General features: G+C 43.7%; 1 protein-coding gene across 3 annotated transcripts in view; it reads left to right on the forward strand.

Moving 5' to 3' along the window:
* ARHGAP10 (Rho GTPase activating protein 10) overlaps positions 1-16,651 on the forward strand; it is a 333,388-nt gene that overhangs the window by 81,974 nt on the left and 234,763 nt on the right. For all 3 annotated transcript variants that reach the window (XM_015139311.3, XM_078002317.1, XM_078002316.1), the window contains exons 2-3: positions 7,879-7,974; positions 8,048-8,109. In XM_015139311.3, coding sequence (XP_014994797.2) covers positions 7,879-7,974; positions 8,048-8,109 — 158 coding nt within the window. The remainder of the gene's footprint in view (positions 1-7,878; positions 7,975-8,047; positions 8,110-16,651) is intronic.

Raw genomic sequence — 16,651 nt, forward strand, 5'->3', positions numbered from 1 at the left:
TCTTAAAAGAACTCAAGTCATATTGGAGCAGGGCCCATTCTTAGTGACCTCATTTTAACTGATTACTTCTGTAAAGACCCTCGTTCCAAATAAGGACACATTCTCAGGTTCTGGAGATTTGGATTTCAGTATATAAATTTGGGTAAAACACAGTTTCAACCCATAATACAGAGGAACCACCACCCTACTAATTACCACAGCACCCATAAACCAGGCTTCCTTGGTGTCAAAGCCAAGAAGCTTAAAAGATTTGTTTGCACCTAGAGCCCACAGTCATTAGGTTGAGACTTGTGAGTCTCACTAGATATTGGCACAGTTACCAGAAAATCCTTAAAGGACTCTCCTCATCTCTCACCTGGATGAGGACAGGAGCCTCCTAACGTGTCACCTTCCTGCTGCCGACCTTGTCCGCCTTCAGTCTGCTCTCAACGCACGCATCTCTGGGTTCGCTACTTCCTAGTCATATGACCTTGGGCAAGTTGGGTAACCTGTGTCTGTGTCCTTGTCTGTTGTAGTGATAGTTAACCGAATCTACAGATGTAAAGTGATTGGTAGAGTACCTGATGTTAAAAGGTGTGGTAGCCAGAATGGTGGCCCTCCAGTGATGTCCTGTCCTAATCATCCCTGGAACCTGTGAATATGTTATTTTACGTGGCAAAAGGGACTTTCAGATGTGATTAAAGACCCTGAGATTGGGCGGGGGCGGGGGGTGGGGGCGGTTATCTTGGATTATTTTAGGGCCCATTGTAATCACAGTGGTCCTTAAAAGAGTCAGAAGAGATGTGATGACAGAAACAAAGGTCAGGCTGGGCGCTGTGCCTCACACCTATAATCCCAGCACTTTGGAGGGCCAAGGCAGGAAGATCACTTGGCCCCAGGAGTTCAAGACCAGCCTGGGCAACGTAATGAGACCCCATCTCTTTTAAAAAAAAAAAAAAAAAAAAAAAAAAGGCGTGGTGGTGGTGTTTCATGCCTGTAGTCCCAGCTTCTCAAGAGATTGAGGTGGGAGTTTCTCATGAGCCCAGGAGTTCAAGGCTGCGGAGAGCTGTGATAGTGCCACTGCACACTAGTCTAGATGACAGAGTGAGATAGACTTGCTGACACCTTGATTTTAGCCCCATGAGACTTCCCCCAGTTTAGACTTCCGACCTCCAAAAACTGTTAGATAGTAAATTAGCGTTGTTGTAAGCCACTGCATTTGTGGTAATTTGTTACTACAGCAATAGGAAACGAATACATAAGTGTCAGCTGTTTTATCTGGTTTTCCTGTTCTTACTGTAAATAAGATTTTCTTTAAACAGAGGAGTCTGTGGCCAAAGACAGTTGGAAAATGAGTGGACTAGGTGGTCACCAGCATTCTTGTCCCATCTCCTCCTGATGTAGCAGGTACTCTCTCTAAGACAGTGCCTAGCCCCAGTAGTTTCTCAGCATTTGTGGAATGTTTAGGAAGGGCTGGGTGGTGGTCTCCATTGTGGAGCCACCTGTGGGATTCTCTCGAGTCCCCACATCACTCCTGGAGGATTCTTCATAATTATTTGGCTATTTTGGTATTTGGTTGTTCCTTCATGTGCCATATTGGCCTTGAGCTCTGTGTTCCAGGTTTATGGGTGTCTTTTGGGGCCTATGCACCTTTGTGGGCTCCACTGGTTTTCCTTTTACCCCATAAATTTGTCACTTCAGGTCATTCAAGTGACTTCAGATGTTATATATTCTGTGATAAGAATTCATTACACAGACACCCCAGGCAAGCTGGACTCAGAGTTAGGGCCGGGAATGCTTTACCGGAATAGAGCCAGAGACAATGTTGGGCCATGAGCTGCTTCTAGAACAGCCTGTGATTTGGCCTTTAGGCCTAAACTAGCCCCGTGATGCATTCTGGGCTTATTGGTTGTTTGCAGCATTTTTTTAAACCTACAAAATGAGTTAGTTATTTGCTTTCTTTTTTAACCTGTATGGAGTTAGTTATTTGCTTTCTTTTTTAACCTGTACGGAGAAGCTGTAATGCCATTTTTGTATATAGTACCACTGCTGCTTTTGTAAAGTATGAAGCCAGTCTACAGTGCTAGAGGAATTTCATTTCACTTCAAGTTTCTTGGATTAATGTCAACATTATTTCCCTGGCATGAAAGATACTAAGTTTTTAGAGTCTGTACCCTTTAGATAAAACATGGAAGAATTTTGGTGCATGTTTTGATGTGCAGAGTCGGGGGCAGCTCCCTCAGCAGACCTTTGTGTAGTTGATAATCTAATTATTTGGCACTCTACATAAAGAATGTGAGCTTCCAGGTGCAATTTGTCTATTTTGAAAAGGGCTGTGGAATCTATTATGATTTATAAAAAATCCTGTATTTAGATTGAATGAGTGATAAGAGTATATTTATTGACTATATCCTTTTTCTTTTAAAGCCATTAGTAGAACATGCCAACATTTTTAAAAGCATCTCCATGAGTGCTTTCACTGGTGGGATGAGAAGTTGTAGGAGTTAGTAGTGACAACTTCATGACCAGGGCTCAGGCTTGTAACTTAAGGGATTATCATGCACTGACATGATAATCCTAGATGGGCAGTCAAGGTAGGGTGACCCAAACAGAGATGCTCCCCACCTCCAGACAGCAGAGTGTCTGTCTGTCTAATATCTCATGATCTTAACTAAAAATTGTTGATAAATAGGTGGCTCTGCTATAAGAAATAATTTTCTTATTTGTAGAATCAAGGACAAGCAGTGGCAGTTCAGGCCAGAATCTGGAGGCTCTCCACACCTGAATTCAAACTGTGGTTGGATCTCTGCATGTGGTATCCTACCTCTCAAACTCAGCACATCTCAGATAGAACTCCTCATCTCTCAAACTGCTCCTAACCCTGGGAAGAATTAGATCACCTACACTGTCTCTCCTATTTGCCTGCAGATCAAGACACAAAAATTCAAGTCTGGAAGACTCTGAAGTGGCGAGTTCATTTGAAGGGTGCAGGTCACATTCATTCCTCTGTGTTAGCTGTGCTTTTTGTGCAGTCAGACTTGGCATTATCTACCAATATATAACAGCCTTGAGGGTATCTCAAGAGCAGTATTAATTCACAATACTCAGGAATTAGGCAGAGGAGAATAGGGGGCATGGAGGTACAAATAAATGATTTTTCCATTTACTTACAATTCTGCACTAGGGTCCTTTAGAGAGCCTGACGGTTTCACACCAGTTGAGATCTGGGCAGAGGACCTGAGAATAATGTGAAATCTCTTGAAAGATTGAATGGTGAAATGGAAAGGACATTGGTGGGGGTCTGAGAAACCAGGGAGTTGATCCTTTGCCTCCAGGACTTATTACCAGCAGTGTAAAGAGGTCTGTGACTTGATCGAGTCACTAAACTATCTCTGAACCTATTTTTTTTAAAAGATAACACCAACACCTACCCTCCTGGTGTATTAAGAGTAATTGAAATAATATTTGTAAGTCAATTAGCATAGAGCAGGCACTCAGTAAAGGTTAGTTGGTTAGGCTGGGCATGGTGGCTCACGCTTGTAGTCCCAGTACTTTGGGAGGCCGAGGTGGGAGGATCAGCTGAGGTCGGGAGTTCGAGACTAGCCTGACCAACATGGAGAAACCCCATCTCTACTAAAAAATAAAAGAATTAGCCGGGCGTGGTGGCATATACCTGTCATCCCAGCTACTTGGGAGGCTGAGGCAGAAGAATCACCTGAACCCGGGAGGCGGAGTTTGCGGTGAGCTGAGATAACGCCCATTGCATTCCAGCCTGGGTGACAAGAGTAAAACTCCGTCTTTAAAAAAAAAAAAAAAAAAGTTAGTTGGTTAGTTTTCTCTATTCTCCCCACCCCGCGTCTAACTCAGGCAGAGATGTTACTGGTCTTTGTAACTACATTAATCAGTGAGAAACTGCTTGGGTTTCATGTGCAATGATATTGGAAAGAAAATACATTTAATGAACTGCATTAAGTTTAGCAAACTGCCTTATGCTTTTGTTTTGAAAGGAAGAAGACATCTGTAAAATATGAACTGCGTGGGAAAATAAATTTAAAATGCATAAAGTAATGGAAAGGCAATTACATTTATAATTATTCAAAGAAATAGAATATGGTGTGGTCAGATTTTTAACAGTGGAAATTTTGCATAATAAACTCTGGTAACCCTAGGAGGAGATCACCAGGAAGGGGAAAATGAGTAACAGAAATGCTTATGTTTTAAAATGAAGAAGTGATATAACTATAATTCTTAGCACAGGTGTAAAGCATGCTATTGGAAATACATCAGATTGGTTATGCAAATAAGCCCCAATTTAATCTATTACAAACATTTTCAACTAATGAAATTAGGCATGAAATGTTGGAAAAATTGGTGCATTTAAGTTTTAACTTTCCAGAGAGCCTACTATTCTGACCATAAGAAACATCATCTTTAAAATAACCTGTAGCCGTTGATCTAGTAATTTTGGATAAAATAATGGAACAGCTCCAATGGAAGAATATATAGTTTATGCCAGTCTATTCATAGCAATATATAAAAAATACATAGGTAAGTAAATGTAAATATGTTCGTATATATTCTGTGAAAATGTACACATATAAACAAGATCCTATTGCGATCTGGCAAAGCAAAAAGCAAAATAGAATAATATGTACTACTAAAAATCATAAGTCCACAAACTATCAATATTCAGAAATAGGTAAACGAAATAAATTTAAAAAGAAAGTCATCCTATTATATCTTTTTATTTTGTATTCTTTTGAGATGGACTTTAACTCTTGTAGCCGAGGTTGGAGTACAGTGGCGTGATCTCAGCTCACTACAACTTCCGTCTCCTGAGTTCAAGCGAGTCTTGTGCCTTAGCACAAGTAGTAGCTGGGATTACGTGCCCACCACCACGCCTGGCTAATTTTTGTATTTCTAGTAGAGATGGAGTTTCACCATATTGGCCAGGTTAGTCTTGAACTCCTGACTTCAGGTGAACTCCTGACCTCAGGTGATACGCCTTTCTTGGCCTCCCAGAGTGCTGGGATTATAGGCGTGAGCCACCTTGCCCAGCCTATTATATCTTATTTACAGTTTTGGCTGCTGTTTCAGTGACATAGAGAAGCACAAGACTGACAGCTTCAGGGAAATGAAATTCCAGCGTGGGAAGATAGGTAACAATGTGCAAATATTGACTAAATAAATTTGGATGAATAAATGCTGTGAAGGAAGTAAGACGGCAGTAGAATGGAGAGGATCACGGTGCCTAGGACTGGCCCTATCCTAGGAAGGCTGAGGCGGGGAGGATTCCTGAGCTGAGCTGTGGTGTTGGAGGAGCGGGCCAGTAACGATGTGGGCTCAGGGAACAGAAAGTTAAGGGTTTTCAGACTGGAGTGAGTTTGGTATGTGTGAACCAACAGCAGCCAGTGTGTCTAGATCTTAGAGAACAATTGTATGTTGACCTGGTTTATATTAGGAACTAAGTTATTTTATTTACTTACTTTTATTATTTTGAGACAGTCTCACTCTGTCATCCAGGCTGGAGTGCAGTGGTATGATCTTGGCTCACTGCAACCTCCGCCTCCTGGGTTCATGCCATTCTCCTGCCTCAGCCTCCTGAGTAGCTGGGACTACAGGCATCCGCCACCACGCCTGGCTAAGTTTTGTATTTGTAGTAGAGACGGGGTTTCACCATGTTGGCCAGGCTGGTCTCCACCTCCTAACCCCAGGTGATCTGTCTGCCTCAGCCTCCCAAAGTGCTGGGGTTACAGGCGTGGGCTACCTTGGCCAGTTGTTTTTTTCTTTTTTTGGAGACAGGGTCTCCTCTGTTGCCTAGGCTGGAGTGCAGTGGCACCATCTTGGCTCACTGCAATCTTCTCCTCCTGGGTTCAAGTGATTCTCATGCCTCAGCCTCCCAAGTAGCTGGTATTAAAGGTGTACAGGACCATGCCCAGCTAATTTTTGTAATTTTAGTAGAGATAGGGTTTCAGTTTCACCATGTTGGCTGGGCTGGTCTCAAACTCCTGGCCTCAAGTGATCTGCCCACCTTGGCCTTCCAAAGTGCTTGGATTACAGGTGTGAACTACCACACTGGCCATATTTTACATTTTAACACAACCACATTTTATTTTTCTTTATCAGTTATCTTTTCAATCACCCCCAAACCTAATGACTAAAAGAGCAGCCATTTATTTCAGTGTGTGCTTTACTCACTGGACAGTTACCTGTCCCTCTGAACGGCCTCATGCATGTATAGGGAAGCTCTGCCTCTGCAGGCTGGCTGGCTGCTGCGGCAACTAGGGGGCCACTGAGCCAGGAGTCATTCATCAGTGAGCTGGCGAGCCTGGGCTTGTTCTCATGGAGGACTTAGGGTTCCGGGAGAGTGGAGCAGAGGTGTGTAACATTCCTTGAGGTGGAGGCTCTGAATTGGCACAGTGTCACTTTCTCTGTATTCTATTGGCTACAAGACTAGCCCAGGTTCAAGGGGTGGGAAATAGATGAGTTTCCATGGGAGGAACTGCAATGTCAGTGCACTGAGATGTGCCTACAAGGAGGGCTGGAGGATTGGTCCATGCTTGCAATCCATCCCATTTCGCCTTATGCTTGGTGCTTTTCTTCTATACTTTAGGTATAGGAAATTACAATCCTGTATGATCCAACATTTTACAATTTTGCCTTTTCATATTTAGGTCTTTCAGTGTTTACATATTATTTTAAAAAATTGAGAACAGCACGATAAACATGAGGAAAAATGAAGTTTCAAAAACTGACGGTGGGGAATGTTAAAAGGGTTAGAGGCTGTGCACATGGCAGAGCAGGGGCTATTTGGGGAATCTTTGTATCTTCAGCTCAGTTTTACTGTGAGCCTAAAACTGCTCTAAAAATAGTCTGTTAGACAATTGTATTACCATAATATGACTCATCTTCATTATGACAGTAATGTGTGAAGGAGACATACAGGAAGACAGGAGCTGTGTGAAGTGCAGAAATCAGTGAACACCTTCTTAGAAAGTGCTTTAAATCAGAGGCAGGATTGTATACTTGTCAGGCTGTGGCCTTTGGACCAGTGGTTCTGAAGAATAGTTAAGCCTTTGCTGCTATTGTTTGTAGCTGTGCCAACCTTACGCAGATTACTCAACATCTTTGAGGTTTGGCCTCTTTGTAAAATGGTATAATAATCTTTATATATCTCTTGAATTTTTGAATGAAATGAAATATGCATATCACCTAGCATGGTGCAAGGCCTGTAAAATAAATGTTAGCCTATTTTAGAAGTAGTTTTCCACTCTTCTGTTAATCTCCAATTAAGATGAGGACCTCTGTAGGTCTTTTGCAGAATTAATTGTTCCTACCATTTCTTCTTGGCCTTCACTTCCCTCCCTGATGCTGTTTTCTGTGAACATTCTTTTTGAATCTTCTGGGTTTCTCTGACTGGAGTGGTTATTTGGCAATCGATTAAGAGCAGCTGGTTGGCTGACCTTGGGCTTTTGAGATCCTTATGTTTGAAACCATGGCAGGCATCCAGATCGCATCAAGCCACTATCAGGTGTGTGTGTTCCTGATCACAGCCTGAACTTTAGAATTGGGCACATCCTGACTGGCATGAGCAGAGAAAGGGAGAATACTTTAGGGAACAATGTGAAAGAATCAGATCTGAGGAATAAGAAGGTGGGGGAGGGAATAAACATTTCTCCAGCGTCTGTTCTGTGGCAGGGTATAGACTAGAAGGCAAAGGCTACCCAGAGCGTGCCAGGTTGAAGATGGCAGGCCATTTGGCAAGGGAGTTGGGTCATGCCTTCTCATAGATCGAGTGGAGGACAGCTCTACAGCTTTACCAACTTTAGGAGGAATAAATTTCTTTTATGGCTTGACTTAAAACAATAACCCAAGTCATCGTTATACTTTTCTTCCTAGGTTTGTCGGTGGCCCAGCGGAAGTTTGCTCATTCACTCAGAGACTTTAAGTTTGAGTTTATCGGTGATGCTGTGACAGATGATGAACGATGCATAGGTAAATAAACATGAGATTTTGGTTTGTTTTCCTTTGCCATGGCCACCAAATAATCACTCCTTTCTTGTTACAGATGCTTCCTTACGTGAATTTTCAAATTTTTTGAAGAATCTGGAGGAACAGAGAGAAATTATGGTGAGTTGAGAGGGGTGTAAATTAATAAGTCAGATTTCAAGGGGGAAAAATCTGGTTTTGGAAGCTGGTTCTGGTAGAAGTTGTGATGCATTTATCTCTGAGTACAGTAGTGCATTGTAATGGAAACATGAGGTTTCAGGAGCCCTGATTTCTTGTTCCATGAGGGGACTGACCACGGTCAGAACTTGGAGAAGCTGCAGGACCTCCACCAAGGCCTTGCTTTTGCGTCTGTAAAGTGGACAGTGGGACTACATCACTGCTTTCTAGCTTTTTGTTGCAGCAGAGCACTTTCATTTATGTAGACTCTCATGCAGAAGCTTAATATATTAGGGGAATAAAAGCAGGAAAGCTTACGTAGAAGCAGAGGACAGCTGGGCGATGTTAGCTCCTGACTCATACCCCTGTAGATTTCTAGGCTGCGTGGAAAGGGAGAGAACCTGGGCCTTAGAGGTCTTTGAGATCCCACTTTGCATCAAGATTCATGATCATAACAAGAATAAGAAGAACTACGCTTGGCCAGGCGTGGTGGGTCATGCCTGTAATTCCAGCCCTTTGAGAGACTGGGTGGGTGGATTGCACAAGCTCAGGAGTTTGACACCAGCCTGGCCAACATGGTAAAACCCCATCTCTACAAAAATACAAAAACTAGGCTGGGTGCAGTGACTCATGCCTGCAATCCCAGCACTTTGGGAGGCTGCTGTGGGCAGATCACCTGAGGTCGGGAGTTTGAGACCAGCCTGACCAACATAGAGAAACCCCGTATCTACTAAAAAAATACAAAATTAGCTGGGCGTTGTGGCACATGCCTGTAATCCCAGCTACTCGGGAGGATGATGCAGGAGAACCTTGAACCCAGTAGGTAGATGTTGTGGTGAGCCAAGATCGCACCATTGCACTCTAGCCTGGGCAGCAAGAATGAAACCCCGTCTCAAAAAAAACCAAAAAAACAGAAAACACTAGCCAGATGTGGTGGCATATGCCCGTGGTCCCAGCTACTTAGGAGGCTGAGGTGGAAGGATCACTTGAGCCCAGGAGGCTGAGGTTGCAGTGAGCTGAGATTGTGCCACTGCCCTCCAGCCTGGGTGACAGAGCAAGACCCTGTCTCAAAGCAAAACAAAACAAAAACTATCCCCCATGGAGTGCTCTTCATATGCAATGCTGTGCTGAGTGCCTTAAGTGTATGATCTCATTTAACACGCACTCAGCTGTACATTTGGGAGTTACTGAATAATTGCCTGCTTTTCTGAAAAGCTTACATTACCTTCCTAATGATATTCTTTAATTAAACCAGATTTACAGCAGAATTGCTACTAGGTTATGACACACTATCTATTCTCACCATTTATTTCAGGCTTAAAAAAAATACAGATTCAGGCTGGGCGAGGTGGCCCATACCTGTAATCCCAGCAGGCCAAGGTGGGTGGGTCACCTGAGGTTAGGAGTTCGAGACCAGTCTGGCCAACTTGGTGAGACCCCGTCTCTACTAAAAATACAAAAAAATTAGCTGGGTGTGGTGGCATGCACCTGTAATCCCAGCTACTTGGGAGGCTGAGGCAGGAGAATCACTTGAACCTGGGAGGTGGAGGTTGCAGTGAGCCAAGAGTACACCACTGCACTCCAATCTTAGCAACAGAATGGGACTCTGTCTCAAAAAAAAAAGAAAAAAAAAAGATTCTTTTTTCTATATTCTTGAAAATAAGTACTGTCTAGAATTATGTTACAGTGTGTGTGTGTGAGTGGGTTTAGATGTGGTAGAAATAATACTGGACATATTAGCTAAGTTGGTTTACCTTGACTGTGTGCCAGTGTATTAGTCTGTTCTTACACTGCTATGAAGAAATACCTGAGACTGGGTAATTTATAAAGGAAAGAGTTTTAATTGACTCACAGTGCTGCATTGCTGGGGAGGCCTCGGGAAACTTAGAATCATGGCGGAAGGCAAAGGAGAAGCAGGCACCTTCTTCACAAGGCGGCAGGATGGGCTGAGTGCAGGCGCGGGAAATGCCAGATGCTTATAGAACCATCAGATCTCACAGGAACTCACTATCATGAGAACAGCATGGGGGAAACCACAAGTTACCTCCACCTGGTCCTACCTTTGACATGTGGGGATTATGGAGTTTACACTTTCAGGTAAGATTTGGGTGAGGACACAGAGCCAAACCATATCAGCCAGGAGCTGTTCTAAGCTATTTACCTAATACAAAGTCACTGAATTCTCACATCAACCCTATGAGATAGATTCTGCTATTGTTCCCCATTTAACGGATGAGGAAACTGAGGCACTTTACCTTGCCCTAGATCACATGGCATCTAGGAGGTAGAGCTGGTTTGTGTTAAGAAGCTGGCACTCTGAACTGCCCTCCCTGTCACTGCAACTGGCATCATAGGTGTCACTCTAATTTCCTGGGTGGTGGCTGGTGGGTATTTATGTTGGGTAGGGCTGCAGGAGGACACTGATTTGGATTTAAAAAGTGACAGAGGGCCAGGCGTGGTGGCTGATGCCTGTAATCCCAGCACTTTGGGAGGCTGGGGTGGGTGGATCACCTGAGGTCAGAAGTTTGAGAACAGCCTGGCCAACCTGGTGAAACCCTATCTCTACTAAAATTACAAAAATTAGCTGGGCATGGTGGTGGGCACCTGTAATCCCAGCTACTCGGGAGACTGAGGCAGGAGAATCACTTGAACCCGGGAGGCGGAGGTTGCAGTGAGCTGAGATTGCGCCACTGCACTCCATCCTGGGCAACAGAGCAAGACTCCATCTCAAGAGAAAAAAAAAGTGACAGAGGCATATGTCCTCAAAAGCCCTAATGTAATTTGCACTCATTCCTAAATTTTGAGGTAATTTGTGTGTATATAATGTAGATACTGTAGAGGGTATGTGAAGACCTGTGGCCCCATGGGGTTTTTCTGGCACACACTGACAGATTCGATCATTATTCATGTGATCCTGTAGTCATCAATTTTTCAGCTATTTAGGAAAGACTAAATAAAATGGTGAATAAAAATAGCGTCGTGATGTCACCTTTCTAGTACATGGAGTAGATGTGTGGGCTGGTGAGGTACATGTTTTTAGTTTACGTTAAGAGTGTCAATTTTTCGTTCTTAACCCTCTTTGACGGTTGTACTTTCCTGGCATCCTGAACATTTAGCACATACCTATTGATCTCTTTTTATGTTCCAGTTGCTGTTGAGAAACTCAGGACATAGGTAAAGGCAAAGAAAGCAAAAGTCCCTGTCTTCATGGAGGTTAGATTCTAGGCAGGGGTAGTGAAGTAGAAATAAACCTGTAATCCATTGGCAGGCAGTGAAAAATGCTACAAAACAGTACAGGGCAAGGAGCCAGGTGGGGCGGGGCCACAGCATATCTGGAGTGGTGAGGTGCTGACTACCTTTTCAGTAGGGTACTGCACAAAGGGCATCATCCTGGTGTCTGGAGGAAGAGTTCCGAGCAGAGTGGTGCTGGATTTTAGCTCTGCAGAAATAGTGTGTGACCATTGTCAGGCTCAGTATTCTGTTTCTGTTTTAGGTTCCTTGAAATGGAGTGATGAGGTCCAGAAACGGGAACATGGTATTGGCTCCAGGCTGTGTGGAGTAGACAGCATGGTTTGCAGAGCTGTTGTTAGCCAACTGACTGGTTTAATCTCCAGCTGTGATGGAGGTTGATAGGGTCTCTGTGTTAGATGAGGTTGGGTTCCTGTGCAGGGTAGGAATGAGAATAGGGTGGTGTCTGTATAAGGCCATGAACCTTAGAGAGGAGTGCTGTGGTGTGTCACACACAACCCATTGTGGGAACAGAAACACCTGCTGGAAAGCAGGACGCTGTCCAAAGCTGGGATGGGTGGTAGCCATGGCCAACCACGGAATTAACAGGACACCTCCTAATGCTTTCTTCCTTTTTAGCTTGGAAAATTTCAAACATGTACCAAAGTCGAGAGAAATATACAATGAAACTACATGGACTCAACACCCAGCCTCAGACCAGTCTCATTTCTCCTGTGATCCTTACTCCCCCTGGCCCCCTGCTATCCTCATTATTTTGACAGAAAGCCCAGTTTCATTCACAAATACTTCAGTATATATCTCAAAAAGCGGACACTTAAACACAGTGTCTTTATCACAATCAGCAATTTCTTAATTTTATGAAAAATTAGGTCATATTCAAGTTTTCCTGATACTCATTCAAATTCTGTCTCTTTCCCTTCCCCACCGCCACCCCCAATAACAGTTGGTCTGTTTGAATCTGAATCCCAACATATTACATTTAATTGATACATTTCCAAGTCACTTTATAGGCCCTTCTCCCCATCTGCTTTTTTTCCCCTTTACAAGAATTCCTGATCCTTTTATATTTGCCTCAGAAACCTTTAAAATAGTACTTTCCTAAGTTATCAGTGAGTTGGAATAATGAAATTAGTAAAAGTTGAAAAGTTGGACACTTAACCCATATTGACATTATTTAGGTACTTCTCATCTTGATAGTCACTGATCACTTTTTTTTAAGTGGAATCACTGTGGCTACCTTTGTTTATTTAAATACCTTTGAATACGTCCTAAAACATAACTGATGCATTACTAAACATTTGCCTGAAACTTTTGGGTCAGAATAGATACTTGCCTTAAGAAATTTCCAGTGTGATACTGGAGAGTAAGTGGGAAAGAGCTAATTAAAATAGCCTACACTAAGTGCTTCCCAAGACAAGGAATGGGAAAAGAAAACAATATACAAAGTACGCCAGCAAAGATAGTGTGACTCACATAGAGTGGGCAGCCCCTAAGCTTGTGGTTGTTAGGAAAGGGTTCATGGGGTGGAGACACAGCAGAGGGCCTTTGTATCGTTTAGCAAGCCCATACCTCCGACACTGGTACAAGGAGAAAAGGAATGTCTTTAAGCAGCTAAAATGGTTGCCAGTACATTCTGAGAACTTTGAAAGACTCTTGTTTTACTTAAAAAATTGTTTTAACTTTAAAGTTTTACAAACCATCAGCATGTTAAAAGCCACAGATGAAGAAAGGAATGCAAAATGACTGTAAGATGGAGGTAGAAATAGTCTGAAAGTGGTTCCCAGGATTTAATAGTGGTCACTTAATTTTTTTTTTTTCTTGAGACGAGTCTTGCTGTGTCACCAGACCTGAGTGCAGTGGTGCGATCTCGGCTCACTGCAACCTCCGCCTCCCCGGTTCAAGTGATTTTCCTGCCTCAGCCTCCCGAGTAGCTGGGACTACAGGTGTGTACCACCAAGCCCAGCTCATTTTTGTATTTTCAGTAGAGATGGGGTTTTACCATGTTGGCCAGGATGGTCTCGATTTCTTCACCTTGTGATCTGCCTGCCTCAGCCTCCCAAAGTGCTAGGATTATAGGCGTGAGCCACCGCACCCAGTCCCCTTAATCTTTAAAAGCAATTAGTTTAGTATTTTCTGAAATCCTAAATTGAATAATGGTGCGTCATAATATTAATAATTGGAGATTCATAATTAAGACTGAGTCATTAAAATGTTAAAACTATATCTGTATTTTAGAAGGCAAACAGTAATGCCAAATATTTTTAAAAACTTTCTGAATCTTAAGGGTAAGATGGGACTTCAGGTTTAAGGGATAAAGTCATCTATGTGGATGCTCAGCAATCCCTGTTGGTTTTGAGCCACCAGTTCATACATATGTTCATACGCCTCATCTCTATAGCTAAATAGGCTGTATTAGGTATACGGTTCAACAAACAGTGTGTGCCTGCCACATACCAAGCACTGTGCCACATGCTATAAAGATAAAGACATAAGGCCTGCCCTTCAGTAGTGAGTCATCCATTAGAGGAGATGACTGAAAGAAGGCATGTAATTTCCAACATGCTTCGTGGTAATCAAGTGATTGAGGAATTCAGGGAAGGCATCTTGGACAGGTGATATCTGGGCTGAGTTGAAGGATGACTCTTAGCTATGTCTAGTTTCCTCCTTGAGGGGAAACTGTTGAAATTTCAAAAACAGGGAAGGCTATGTTTGCATAGCCCCTTCCTTCTCCCCCGACAATGTCCAGCTTTGTTCCTACTAAAATGAATTGTTGGAGAGAGAAGTAGAGCAATTGCCAGTCTAAGAAAAAAAAGTCAGTGTTTCCCTCCACCCTCAAAGAAGTCTAATTTCTATGAATATACACGCCTCACCCTTTAAAAAGTCAGATTGGCTTTTTCAGGACAGTGGTTTTTTTTTTTTTTTTTTTTTTTTTTGGAGATGGAGTTTCGTTCTTATTGCCGAGGCTGGAGTACAGTGGCGTGATCTTGGCTCACTGCAACCTCTGGCTCCTAGGTTCAAGTGATTCTCCTGCCTCAGCCTCCCGAGTAGCTGGGATTACAGGCGCCTGCCACCATGCCTAGCTAATTTTTTGTATTTTTTTTTTTTTTTTTTTTTTGAGATAGAGTCTTGCTCTGTCACCCAGGCTGGATCTCAGCTCACTGCACCCTCCGCCTCCCAGGTTCAAGCGATTCCTCCTCAGCCTCCTGAGTAGCTGGGACTATATGCACGTGCCACTACGTCCGGCCAATTTTTTGTATTTTTAGTAGAGACAGGGTTTCACCATGTTAGCCAGGTTGGTCTCGATCTCCTGACCTTGTGATCTTTCTGCCTTGGCCCCCCCATAGTGCTGGGATTACAGGCGTGAGCCACCGCGCCCAGCCAATTTGTTGTATTTTTAGTAGACATGAGGTTTCACCATGTTGGGAAGGCTGGTCTTAAACTCCTGACCTCAGGTGATCCACTGGCCTCTATTTCTGAAAGTGCTGGGATTACAGATGTGAGCCACCGCACCGGGCCAGGACAGTGTTTTTGAGTGGGTAGTTTTTGCTGATAATGTTGCCACCCTTGACTGTGGAGGTGAAGAACTCAACCTGGGGAGCCGGATCTGATACAGTGAGTGGCTGCAACTGCTGTACTCACTTCTGTGCGTGTTCTCAGAGGAAAGGGCTGTTGTGGTGTGCTGCTGCCAGAATTCCAGAGATGTTCTCTCTGGCATGGCAGGACATGTTGTACTTATCTGAGGTGGGCAGCTGTCCAGGAATCTAAGGACTTTTAAAATAGTGCTGTAGTTTATGTTGTTCTTTTAAAAGCCCTTCATATTGCGTTTACTTCTTTACATGTATTCTTTTATCAGATCATTGAATTTCATCCCTTGCCTAAAATGGTTGCTCAGTTTCTCAGGATTCTGGCAAATAAGAGCAATTGGTCGAGGCCCAGAGGTTCACGAAAGCTTGCGGGGAAGCATGAGTGCCAGGAGAGAGAAGGCGGAGCTTGCCCGATGATGCACAAAAGGTGCCTGAGATGGAGCTGTTCCGCCTCTCTCTCATCCCGGGGGTGCTGGGGGCAGACTGGGCTGCTAAGCAGATGTGCGGAAGTATCTTGTCCACGGCCGCACCCCTTTCCCCATTTGGGCAGGAAGACCCTTTGCCTATGCAGACTCTTCAGGCTTTGGAGACCCTTTTCTCTGTTGCTTTCCTCTACCACACACTTGACCCTTGTGAAAATACCAGGCCAGGGTGGTTCCTGGGTGACCTGCCCTAAGCTTTTGCCCCCATAGGGAAGGTACTAAGCTGCTGCCTACCAAAGACTTTTGTTAGTAGTTCAGATGGTTGGTCACAGGCAAGACGTGATGCCTGCTCTGTCAGCCCTGGCCTCTGCTTCAGTAGACCCGCTTCTCATCATCCTTTCATGCTCTCGAATCTCTTCCATAACTTCTTGGACTTCTGACATGGATTTCTGTTCCGAACCATTAATTGGGTTGGTACAAAAGTAATTGCGGTTTTTGCCATTTTTAAAAAAATGGTCAAAACCACAATTCCCTTTTTTTTTTTTTTTTTTTTTTTTTTTTGGGGGGGGGGCCTGGCTCTGTCTCCCAGGCTGAAGTGCAGTGATGGCATCTCGACTCACTGCAACCTCTGCCTCTCATGTTCAAGCGATTATCCTGCTTCAGCCTCTTGAGCAGCTGGGACTACAGGCACTTGCCACCACACCCGCCTAATTTTTGTATTTTTTGTAGAGACGGGGTTTCACCATGTTGGTCAGGCTGGTCTTGAACTCCTGACCTCACGTGATCTACCCGACTTGGTCTCCCGAAGTGTCGGGATTACAGACCTGAGCCACCGCACACGGTTGAAACCACAATTAACTTTTGCACTTACCTAAATATTTTTTTAAAAGTGTTTCAGAGTATTACTAAAAGAATATATATTGGTTAAAATGAGTTAAATGCATTCCACGTTTTAGGAGAAAATATGCTATTCTTTCTTTAGTATGCCCTAGAGCTCTTGTTGAAGTATGGTCCCTGGTCCAGCATCACTTTAGGAACGTACTAGAAATGCACATTCTCAGGCCCACCCCAGAACTACTGAGTCAGAAACCCTGGGATAAGTTCTGTCAGCTGGTCTTTCATGAAACTCTCCAGGTGATTCTTAAGCAGGCTGAAATCAGCTGCTGGCTTGGGGTGCTAGTGAAATCTTGGCTGGCAATCCTTTCCTTAGGGCTAGACTGTCTGGAAGTTGGAAACGCTCTAAATTGTTTT

This window comes from Macaca mulatta, chromosome 5, assembly GCF_049350105.2.
Source record: "Macaca mulatta isolate MMU2019108-1 chromosome 5, T2T-MMU8v2.0, whole genome shotgun sequence".
In the NCBI taxonomy this organism is placed as follows: Eukaryota; Metazoa; Chordata; class Mammalia; order Primates; family Cercopithecidae; genus Macaca; species Macaca mulatta.